The 12,687-nt window shown below is 36.9% G+C and overlaps 1 protein-coding gene across 1 annotated transcript; it reads left to right on the top strand.

Moving 5' to 3' along the window:
- Nucleotides 1-1,953: 1,953 nt before the first annotated feature.
- Nucleotides 1,954-12,682, top strand: LOC114542082 (the record flags this gene model as incomplete). Its single annotated transcript, XM_028561832.1, has 19 exons — nucleotides 1,954-1,985; nucleotides 2,386-2,693; nucleotides 2,827-2,968; nucleotides 3,254-3,570; nucleotides 4,312-4,459; nucleotides 4,792-5,099; nucleotides 5,420-5,561; nucleotides 5,932-6,257; nucleotides 6,471-6,612; nucleotides 7,369-7,479; nucleotides 7,652-7,974; nucleotides 8,681-8,822; nucleotides 9,762-9,878; nucleotides 10,010-10,132; nucleotides 10,475-10,747; nucleotides 10,930-11,415; nucleotides 11,802-12,045; nucleotides 12,496-12,551; nucleotides 12,644-12,682. Coding segments are annotated over exons 1-19 (3,778 nt in total), but the record flags the coding sequence as incomplete, so codon positions are not given.
- Nucleotides 12,683-12,687: the final 5 nt, after the last annotated feature.

The raw sequence follows: 12,687 nt of genomic DNA, 5'->3' as shown, positions 1-12,687 counted from the left end.
CTGTGAATTGGCGGCTATAAACCGAACAGGAAAATATATTTAGTATGCCATTTGCAAACACATTATATCGTTGTAATTGAATGAAATTGTGGTGATGTTGAAGGGCACGGCCATGACTTTTATTTTCAAATCAAATAAATCACAAACCTTTACTTGTGGACTGATTTGCCTGCTTCTATTGTCAGGTTAAATTACCTGTTTAGACAACGGGGGAAAATTAAATAACCACTGTCAATTTAATTTATTCAAATTCTTGAGCTCAGAGTTGAATCAACAAATGAGCGCCTTCTTTTGAGGGAACATTTTTTTGACACCATGTACGTAAACCCTACGTAAATCTCTAAAAAACAGATAATGGTAGAAACCTACCATTTTACCAACAAGAAATAGAAGCTTTCTATTTCATGAATCTTTCGTTTAGAGCTATTGTGTAAATAACTATTCAGCGTAACAAAAACGTGATGTCCATGCAAACTAGGTCTTATTTAGGCCTAGGTTAAACGTCGCATTTTGGTCGCATCGAATGCAATTCAAACAATAGATAATGAGATGATAAAACTCATCAAGCTTCATTATCATCTCATTATCTATTGTTCGAATTACATTCGACCCGACCATAATGCCACGTATAACCTAGGCCTTAGTTACCGGTTGCTTCATTTTCCTCAATGCGATAGTCATAAGTCATTTTAACATTATGACGTTGGTTAGCACATTTGTTTTTGTGAACCAGAGCGTGATTACTAAAGCTGCTTTTGTTATGTTTACGGTAGGTATAAAACATGTGAATATACGATTGCGCTTCATTCTGTTGAAGAATCTACGGGAAACAGCCAATTTTCGGCAGAATACAGATTGCTGAACGAAGAAGAGCAAAGAAGAGAAGTCAAAGGTTTGACTATATATCGTTTTTATTACTCTCACATCTCGACTACGCCTAGGTCGCTATATTTGTCTAAAATTCCGGCGCTACAACTTTGGCTAAACGGATGATAAATTAAGACTGCCTTGCTAAACACATGCACGATCAATGGCAGTGTCGATGGTGAATAATTTCTTAACCGTTCACCTTTCTTACTTCTTGAATTCCCTAGTAATATAAGACCTGTTTTCAACATGCTATTTGTTAACCACAGTATCCCCAACATTTAAATAACGCGATCCTGTAAGATAAGGGTAATTATATGAGACTTTGTGTTCAAAAATGAAGAACCGCATTCTTTGCACGTTGTATAATTATAGTGTTCTATGCTGGTATATTTCACAAAGCGACGTATATTTTACGAACGTTATGTCCCCACGTGTGTTGAACTTGGCATCGCTGAGTTTAGGGTGTGGCAAAACGACTTTGCACCTTACTATATTCTACTAATCGCACAATAAGTTGAATCTTTGAATCTTTATTATTTATATTAATTTAAACGAAAATGTAAGTGTAAGTGGATAGGGAACGCTTTTGCCTATTTATCTGGCAAGGAAGGTTTATATTATTTCGAATGAGCATGAATACGCCGAATTGAATATTGTCATTTCATATTGTTCACAGGATTGTGGCATGAATAAATGACTTGTATAGTTGCATGAAACGTCACTGATAAACCAGTTGTACAGATCTGCTGGACAACTGGAAGAAGGCATCTTGATGTCTCGGCTTCGATCAATATCTTTCTTTAGATCGACACAATGATCTTCAGTCATGATAAGATTAACAAATGATTAATCTACACTTACTAAAATACGAATAGAGATATAGCGCGGGATCGATGTCTCGAATTCTTGTCCCACGGCAAGGCAAACAAGCCTGTAGCCTCATAGCCTGGACAATAATATACTAATTTACTTGTTCATTCTGCCTCAATTTTAGATCAAATCAATTATGGCAACCCAAGAGTTGCTAACAATTATTACCTTTCTCCTATCACTGGCTACACCTCCATCCATCGCTGTGCCATACATGGATTTGTTGGACTTGGATACCAAGCAAGGTAAATATTGCAGGCTACATGATGTACGGTTGAGTTTATTATTATGTCATATTAAGACTGTTGCACATTAATGTTTTATTTAGTAATTCCCCTATATGGGAATCTGATAAAGTTCGATGTTAACCCCCAGTAAAGATTTCACAAAATTATTTGAAATAACGCTGGACCTCGACTGATTTGAATTCCGGAGGGGGCCATACATAGCAAAATTATATGCATTATCATTTTATTTTTGTTGTTGATGATGGGTTCTATGGTGTTTCGGTGCTAGAAGATAGAATAAGTGATACTAATTATTGGCCCACGTACTGAAGACACATCACTATGAGTAAATCTGTATATTATTTGCACCACGAATGAAGAAGCATTAAGGTTTCAATGTTTTCGTCCTTTCGTCTAGTGCCTTGTGAAGTGGTCGCCTTAGGGATGGAAAATGGATTGATTTCGGACTCCCAGATAACAGCAACAAGCGTTTGGAATGCGGTTTTGTCGACGCGACATGGTCGTTTAAATGATGCAGCTTCCTGGTCTGCACGGAAAAATGATCAGGACCAATGGATTCAAATTGACCTCGGCAAGAAAGATGTTGTCGCAGCGATTGCCACTCAAGGTCGTCGTAATTATAATCAGTGGGTGAAGACCTATTCTGTATCCTATAGTTCCAATGGAGAACACTTCGATTATTACAAAATAAACGGATTAGTCAGGGTAAGCTGCACTAATAAGCAAGGCTTCCACAGATTACCCTCTCACGTTATATGCATTACATCATTTCCATGCGGTCATATCTAACTGTAACGGTGGGATTAATAGTAATTGTTGGACAAACTACTCATTTTAGGAATTCAATGGTAATTATGACAAAAACTCGCTTGTGGAAAATGTCCTATCACCAACTGTAACCACGCGTTACGTCCGCATTCATCCAAAGACATGGTACGGCCACATATCTTTGAGAATTGAAGTTTATGGCTGTTCTTCAGGTATGTTCTAGCAAATCACTGAAATACTAATCTGTTCACTAAGAAATGAGACATAGGTTTGTTAGTGAATATGATCAAGATTCTGTGCTTTCGCGGGTTGTACACAGTGGGTTGTACACAGCCAGAAAATGGCGTTGGACTGTATACACTTATTGTGATTTCTATGCGATGTGATGCTCTGCTCTAAAACTGTGACATTTGTTAACGTTGTCATTTTCTTTTTTATCTGCAAGAATTTAGCCATTGCAACTAAATAATTTTATAATCTTCGTTGTAATAAAATAGGACCTTGCAAAGAAGGAGAGGTTGCATTTGGAATGCAAAATGGAAAGATTCACGACTCGCATATTACAGCGTCATCATTTTGGAGTGCATCCTTATCACCACAAAAAGCTCGCTTAAATGGGGTTGCATCATGGTCGTCTTCAGGTCGAAATAATCAGAAACAATGGATACAGATTGATCTTGGCAAAGAAAGGGTTATCACAGCCATTGCCACTCAAGGTCGTGCTAATTATAACCAATGGGTGAAGACTTACTCAGTGTCTTACAGCTTGAATGGCCAAAATTTTCAATTGTACCTGATCAATGGAGTTAAAAAGGTAACAAGAATTAAAATTGAATGTTGATTGATATTGCTGTATTCTTGTACATAGACTCTGCCGAATATTTGCGGAATCTAATGTTGTCTTGATGTTAATCAAATTCTTCAAATTATTCATATTTGGGACATTCAAAGGAAATAGACATGGCTGTCGTACAAATTGCATTTTGTGATGTCAGCGAACCCTAGGTTGATATTTTTTAGTCCGATCATAGATTTATGAAATTGTTTCGTGACTGTGTTTAATTAATATTTTGCATTTTCATATTGAAATAATCAAGATTGGTGCGTTAGATTATAACAGTTGCTATTTTACTTTCTGGAAAATCTAGCATCATTGATTTTCGTGAAATTCATCAAACCTTCGAGAACCCTAATCTCATTCTCTTTATTTTTTTTATACTGACTTACCTGCATCTCAGTATTTTTGAAACTATTAATATAAGATTGCAATATGCCCAACTGCATTAAGATATTATTTCTAAAACAGAACTAAGCTCGGAATTCCCCAGCAGGATTGTATTTTTGACTATGAGATAAAAATACGTGCAGAAAAGTATAGTCCCAGACTCAAGTAAAAAACGCGTGTGACCAGCTTTGCTTCAAGTGAACTGTGTAACTACCTCGTATCTGTTATTTGGGTTCATTGTCATTGTTGTGTAATTGGTTGAATGAAATCAGGCTTTACTCAAATAGGTGCCAAAACAAGTTACAATATTTTGTATCGTTTTCTATGCAGGTGTTCTATGGAAATAGCGACCGTTGGTCTATCGTAACAAACGTTTTATCTCAGCCGATAACTGCCCGTTACATACGCATACACCCAGAGTCTTGGTATGGTCACATATCCATGAGATTAGAGATTTATGGTTGCTATTCGTATGAAGGTATGAAATTCAACATGAGTTATTCTTCTGTAATATTTATGTTAAAATATCTTCATCATTCGTTACAAGGCATGCGTGCTTTTTTAAAACCAAGTTTATGATATACAATTGTTAGTTATATAGTTGTTTCTAGTTTTCACGAAATAATGCTCTCTTCACAAAAATTAAGGCAATATATATATATTAAATTTTCCAACTTTAAATTGGAACGATAGTGAATAAGCCATTAGCCTTTGTCCCAGTAGGTTGCAGGAGAAATTTAAATGCCTTCTTATGACATTGTCTGTTCAGACCAACAAGACCGCTATATATGGTTTATCCGCATTTTGTAGGACCTTGCAAGTCAGGTGAGGAAGCTCTTGGAGTTGAAAATGGAAAGATTTCTGACATAACCGCATCGTCTGTTTGGAATGCTGCATTATCAACCCAACAGGGTCGATTGAACAGCAGATCCTCGTGGTCTGCACGCAGAAATGATCAGAACCAATGGATTCAGGTTGATCTTGGAAGAAAAGAGACCATCACTGTGATTGCCACTCAAGGACGAAGTAATTATAACCAGTGGGTTAAGACTTTCTCTGTATTCTACAGTTTGAACGGACACACATTTGAGCCTTACAAGATCAATGGCATACAGAAGGTGAGCAAGAGAGTTCGGAAGTATATAATTGTGACTATATTTTGTATCGGGTATATTACCGTGAATCCTCATTTTTCGAATATCAAGGGGACTGCATTGCCACAGGAAAGTGATGGTAACGCTTTTCCAAATTTACCGGCATCTGAAATCTTTACTTTTTATATTTTCAAATTGCAGTGTTTGCCATTCATTACAGAAATATGTACATTAATTGTGAAATGGTTCAATAATCCGTTGCAAGTGCGACGTACTTGTTTTTCAAGGGGTGGCTACGTGCTCGTTTTCAATTGAACCTATAGTTTCATGTGTTTTTTTTGCAGGTGTTCACTGGAAATACAGACAGAAACTCGGTTGTTTTTAATGTATTATCACCAACAATAACAACGCGTTATATTAGGATACACCCCAAAACCTGGCATTACCACATATCCATGCGACTGGAACTTTATGGCTGTAAAAGAGGTATGTTTATTAATGAGTCTTCCGATTAGTCTCCTTAACAACCATTTCGTGAACGTACAGCGTATAGCCTATTCCTCTTATATCTAGATAAAATGTCTTAAGGTTTGGACATCCTAGCTTAGTATACAGTTTGTGATATTCAGAATAACTGATGAAGTGACATACAAATTCTTGTTGTAAAATCCTTTACGTCACCTGGGTTGATAAAGTCTGTGAAAGTCTACACACAAACTTGCTTGCATGTGTACATAATCCCATATTTTTGTCAGAAACTTACCTGAAAATCATGTGTAAAAGTTGTAGACGCGTATAGTATAGCTACATGCAGTGCATACATATTGTTAATCAAGTGCGTACCTGAACATTGTAGAAAAAGAGACACTTTGCAATCTCGGAGAGACGACGCTCGGTATAGAAGATGGAAGAATTGGCAGTACCCAATTGATTTCGTCAACTGTTTGGAGTCCTTCATACTCGGCAGCTCGTGGGGGAAGGTTGTATGACGCTGGTGCATGGATAGCACTTGCTAATGACCTGAACCAATGGATGCAGGTTGATCTTGGCAGAAGGGAAGTTGTTACAGGAATTGCCACTCAAGGTCGAAGTAATTCCAACCAATGGGTGAAGACGTACTTGGTATCCTATAGTTTGGATGGACGAATATTTAATACTTACCAAAGCGATGGTGTTGACAAGGTATAAAAGCAAAAAAAAACAATTTTATCGCATTCTTCATATTAACTGAAATGTATAGTGCCATAAAGCAAGTTGTACTGTAACTTCCATTCCATCGGAAATAAGTTGTAACACGGTTTCGCCGAATCAATATAGATAATGTTTTAGGAGGAATTATAGCTTGCTTTATATATACAGCATTTTCTTACATAAATTTTTGATCTTTTTTTATAGACATTCATTGGAAATACTGACAGAAATACGATCATAAAAAACGTTTTATCTCCTGCAATAACTGCTCGTTACGTTCGGATACATCCAGTGACGTGGCAAAGTCACATATCGATGAGAATGGAACTTTATGGCTGCTTTAGAGGTATGTATATGAATAATAAATTTGTCGAGTAAAATACTTTAATTTATAGAGGTTTAATTGTTAGGTAACATCATTAATCGCAAAAGGAACATTGCAATTTAGCAGTTGGAAACTTATGTCATATTCTATGACTAAGCGGAAACTTTGGTTTCTAAATTAAAAACGGGACCTCTGCCTGGCGCAAGGAAGTATAAACTATAAATGCCCATCCTACCTGAAGGGGCCGGATACTTCGAAACTTTTTTAAAATTACCTGCCTGATTTAGAAATAATATCCAGAATGTTTTCGATACAAGATATTAGTAAAATTATATTCAGCTAAGGTTTATCCACAGAAAACAAAAATGCTAAGACATTTTCGTGAACTAAAGAAAAAATCCCCCCAGTTTATGTTAAAAGAGGCTCTGATTACTGAAAAAAGGCGACGAATGGAAAACAATTATTCAGCTTCGAGTTCGCAGGATGTAATCCTGATATATTGCGGATAAAACCAGCCACAAAATCCTAACTGCAAATCTGACTACACTATTAGATGCTGTATAATTATTTCATTTTATATAAACCCAATATAGTAAATGATCATTTCATTCACACTAAACATGACTTATAGCCGAGTCGGTAAAAAGTTTGTATTTTATTTCAAATTTAATTTAATGCTTGAATTGTGAAGAAGCCTTCCTCAATTCCATTTGTCCCAGGCACTATTTTGGCAAAATTATAAAATCCTGTCTTTTATAACTTTGTATATAACTCTAGCTCCTAAGCCATGCGATTCGACTCCTTGTAAAAATGAAGGAATCTGTCAAAATGACGGGGAATCCTTTCTCTGCACGTGCGTTGGAAGTTACGAAGGGAAAACATGCGAAGGTAACTGTTTTCTTCTTGCGAAAAGAAGTTTGTTGACAAATGAATACCGTCTATTGTGGTTTATTTTGTTATACTAGCATCATAAATGCTAAAGTCTATAGCGAGAATAAATTGTATATGTTTTTATTCACATTTCCTGAGATTTATGAATCGATTTTTTTTCATACTTCAGAATATGCAAGTCCTTGCAAAACACATGAGGTCGGACTGGGCGTAGAGAAAGGAAAAATTCCTGATGATCAGCTGACAGCATCAACTTCATATCGTGTAGCATTAAATGTGCTACATGGACGATTAAATGGTGGTCCCTCGTGGTCAGCACGCCAAAACGATAGGAACCAGTGGATGCAGGTGGATCTTGGCAGAGAGGAAGTTGTTACGGGAATCGCCACTCAGGGTCGAAATAATTACAACCAATGGGTAAAGACGTACTCGGTGTCCTATAGTTTAGATGGAAGAATTTTTTATGCTTACGAAAGCGGTGGTGTTGGCAAGGTTAGTAGTATATTTCTGTCTGATTTTAATATGCTATGAACTTGCGGCCCATATGAAAACATGCGTAAACAAGTTTCCAGTTCCAAAATACAGTGTAACATGTTAATTTCCTTTGTGACCAAAATAATATATGTATATTCTGTAAAAGCATCAAAGGTACTCGAAGTTTAAATACGAGTTAGTTCAAATACTGTAACTATCTTGAGTCGTGGTCGCGTAAATATTCTCAGCTCGCTGATTTACTTTATCGTGACTTGCTGTGACAGCTTTTGTATGTAGATCACACCATGCTTGTAAACAGTTATGTTCCAATATAACCAGAGAGCAGCGTGGCAGCGTCTTCAAATAACTTAGCATCATCAAATGTGGTATAACATCTGCCTAAGGCTAAAATAGACAAACACTTCTCGACGTTTCGACCTGACGGCCTTCAGCAGTAGGGTTACCATGAGGTGGACCTTGGAACTAACTTTCGTGACGAAATGTCGAGAAGTGTTTTGTCTATTTTAGGCAGTTGTTATACCACATTCGATTGTAAACAGTTACGTATGTTTGATGTCTTTGAAATAGAGTCGAAATCTGACCTAGATTTTGTCTCGTTTTTAACAACTCCTGTCTTGAGTTAACAAGATATTTATTTTCGGAGTATGTTTACACTGTGTTTTCTTACATAAATTTCTTATATTACATTTCATGTATTTTGTAGATATTCATTGGAAATACTGACAGAAATACGATCATAAAGAACGTTTTATCTCCTGCAATAACTGCTCGTTATGTTCGGATACATCCAGTGACGTGGCAAAGGCACATATCGATGAGAATGGAACTTTATGGATGTTATAGAGGTAATGACATCGATTTAGTGTTGCTCTACATTGTAGACATTAGCTTCTTGATTTTCAAATAACTTGTATTACAACAAAAGTCCACTTACAATGAAATCATGGGAACCAAGTAAAATTTCATTAAGTTTCCTTGTGCGTAATCACGCGCATTTAAGAGAGGTAATAACAATGATTGATCATTTCTGTCACTTTTGAGGACACACTGTATAAATGTTTGCTGATAAATTGTTTCTAAAACGGTAAATCCCCCTAAAACCGGTTTCATTGTTGTAACTAGCGAAGTTCCAGGTTTTTATCGTCGATATACTAGAATTTTTTTTACTTCGTGGTGACCACTGATCTGATATTACACTGAATGTACAAGTATATAGTACAGGCCGCGGAATTAAGGAACTCTGCATGGGAGTTGCTTTCATGCTTTGCTATTATATATATAGGTCTTTGGAAGTTGTGTTAATTTTTAGTAATGTTAAATTCATTACTGATATCGGTAGTAATAGCAAATTTCTAAACTACAATTATTGGTAAATGAAAGGTTCAATTTAAGATGGTCAAAAGTTTAGGTCGTCAGAAAAAGGATCAATCCCAGTTATCTATGGATTGGCAAATACTCGATTTTACAACCATCAAATGTATCAAAACCTTTCCAGTCGGGTTCTTGACACTGTTTGAATTATTAAACATTGTAATTTAAATGCGCTTTTGAGATCAGCGATGAATAATTTGTTCTCATGAAAGATTGCTATGTTATGTTGGTACGCAGCTTGGCGTTAAATTCAAAGTAAATTACCGGAAATTGTTAGTAAAAGAATTTTTATTGGTTTACTCTACACTTCGATTATTCATTTATTTCATTTTGAACTCTGTTACCGTCGAAATTGAATTGAAGTCCTGATTGAGTTATAATGGTCGTGCTCTTTTGGTTTTATCTTTTTAAAGCGCCGAAGCCCTGTGACTCGTCACCCTGTAAAAATGAAGGGAAATGTACAAACGAAGGAAATTTGAGTTTTTCATGCAAGTGTCGACCGTACTTCATTGGTCTGACGTGCGAGACAGGTAAAGTTCTTGGTTTGCTAAATTCATTTTCGAGAGCAGTTCTCTCGCTTTTGCGAAGAAACTGAAAGTCCGCAAATATTTAGGCACGATGAACGTACATGTATGTCAACAACATTTTTTCGACTTTGTAGAGCTTCCAAACCCCTGCCAAGCAAAACCATGCCGGAATGGCGGACATTGTGTTGTCTTGGGCAACCATTATTCCTGCAGATGTAAACCAGAATTTGGTGGAGTGCATTGTGAACACAGCCAGTGTAAGTAGTTGGGGTTAATAGTAAAATATAGCAACATAACTCTCGGATAGGTCAGCTGGGAAATAAACACTTTACTCTGAAGATAACTATTAAAACGTGGTTCAGTCAAAAGCACCAAAGCCAGAGTCCATCCCGTCTTAAACTTGTACGCGGTCGTTTTAACATCAAGACTTCATTATAATTATTTAAACTTTGGGTTTTCAAACAGTTTCATTGACTTTGAGTATAGCAAAGTTTGTGATGATTTGAATATTGAGGTGCATGTGGCATATTAGTTGACACTGAAACACAATGTTACACCCGTGAATAACTGTGTTGAATACAAATATTCTACATTCTTAGCTTTGTGTTGGGCGCATGGAGATCCACACTACAGATCATTTGATGGACTAACGTTTAACTTCATGGGAACGTGCGAATATGACTTTGCTAAGGACTGCAGCGTTAATAAGCTGTTTACTGTACGTACCACAAACAAAAGATGTGGGTGGGGAGTCTCTTGCACTGCGTCTGTGAAGATCTACATCGCTAGTTATCATATTCTTATGACGAGAGTACGTCAAACGGCTATAGTTAACGGAGTAAAGATAACCAGATTTCCCCTATTTCGACCAGGTAAGATTAATCCAACTAATCACTACTGCTCTCCACAGTTTCACTAAAGCATTGGTCGAGGCGTTGTCGGAAAAGTGTCTCAGGCATTGGGTCGAAATTTCGGAGTAATGCTGACAATGTTTTGGGCAGGGTGGCATAAATGTTCTGTTTCATTATGATGTACAAATAATTATGACTTTTAGGATTCCAGATAACTAACCCAAGTGTAAAGTTGCTGATATTCTCATCAACTGATATTGGTTTGACAGTGTCCTGGGACACGTCAATGGCGATTAAGGTAGCAGTTTCCGGGAGGTTCCGAGAGAAGCTGTGTTCTTCGTCGTTATGTGGCAACAATAATGGCAACAAATTTGACGACAACAAGTTCAGCCGAAATTGTGCTCCTCCAGCTGATGAGCTTTCATGCATTCCCGACTCTTTGACCCAACCTATCATTGACAAATGTCAGCTAATGAATAGTCCCAGTTCCCCATTCAAACATTGCAACAGCTTTGTGGATCCAACGACGTTGATCAGTGATTGTAAATATGATGCGTGTCGTTGCAAGAATCCTCTGCAATGTGTTTGTGCTGCTTTCGCATCGTACAGCAAGCAATGTGCTGCAATACAATCTGTTGTCGAGTGGAGATTCAAAGGAACGTATTTGTACGAACCTCTAAAGGAATGTGGTAAGCAATAAGTGGACGCACCTACCTTCTCTGCTGAATATAATGGAAAGGATTGACGAATGTACATTTTACCGCAATGTAGCTATTGCAAACAGCTGCGTATGGATTATTCAGAAAAAGGATGAGAAAAAAACCCTATTGACATAAAATTTCACTGCAGCAAAGAAGAATGTCTTTCCTTTCATTTGCCCTTAAAAAGATACTCTCTTTGTCTTTTGATTCCGATAATGCATTTTGGTGAAATGTACATCTGCCATTGTCAGTTACGCTAATGTGTATTTTGAATAATATTGTTTTTAGTTGCTCTTCAATGTTTTTGGGTAAGTTAATTGTCCTCAATGAATGATCAATGGTATATTTGGTGAACAACAGATATTTATTTTCAGCGCAAGAGTGTAAAAATCCGGGTGAAATATTCACAGAGTGTGGTTCGTCCTGCGCCAAAACATGTCGTGATTTATCAAGTGATTCTCGATGCAGTGAAGAATGCGTCCCATCATGTCAGTGTCCTGAAGGTCAAGTGCTTGATGATAACAGTCGCTGTGTTCCTGTGACAGAATGCACTTGCTTTTTCCAAGAAAAAGTTTATCAACCTGGTCAGAGTATCAAGATCGGAAATTGTAAAACTTGGTACGAAACGTAAATCTGTTCGGCTTTGTTCCATGCAGGTTGGAACTGTAGAATGCTTTGGGTTTTTAAAAGGAAGTGCACGGGCTAGGGACAACTGCAAGTCAGTGTCCAACCATTCGCCGCCTGTAAAGGCCCTCAGAATGCATATATAGATACATTTTCTAAAAGAAGAAAGAAGCCTCGTAATAAAATTATGATCTTACGACTACCGGGTCTGAAAATATTTAAACAACCTCTGACTACAGTTGATCTAAATTTAAATCATTTTGATTCATGATTGTCCATAATTGTAATCCCAGGAAAAATATCTGATCGACCCAAGTCAACTGCGATAATTTCCATAGTAATACCAAAATCTTCTTATCCCAACCTGCGCTTAAAACGAACCTTTAAACGTCGCTTGTTTCTAAACTACTATTATTACATGTTAATATACTTGATTCTTTACAGCACGTGCAACGCCGGTGGTATGGCCTGTTTAGATGACAAAATATGCAGCAGTAAAAGTTAGTAATGATTGACTACTTATATATCGTGCTCATGATTGAAATCATTTAGAATTTTAACATCATCACGCATAAAAATTCTTTCATTTAAGGACCGTGCGAGTCTTTCCCGTGTAAAAATGGGGGTGTTTGTAAT

This window comes from Dendronephthya gigantea, unplaced genomic scaffold (genome assembly GCF_004324835.1).
Source record: "Dendronephthya gigantea isolate DGI-Jeju-01 unplaced genomic scaffold, DenGig_1.0 000333F, whole genome shotgun sequence".
Lineage (NCBI taxonomy): Eukaryota > Metazoa > Cnidaria > Anthozoa > Malacalcyonacea > Nephtheidae > Dendronephthya > Dendronephthya gigantea.
The sequence above is the reverse complement of the archived record's forward strand: the minus strand, read 5'-3'. Positions and strand labels throughout refer to the sequence as shown.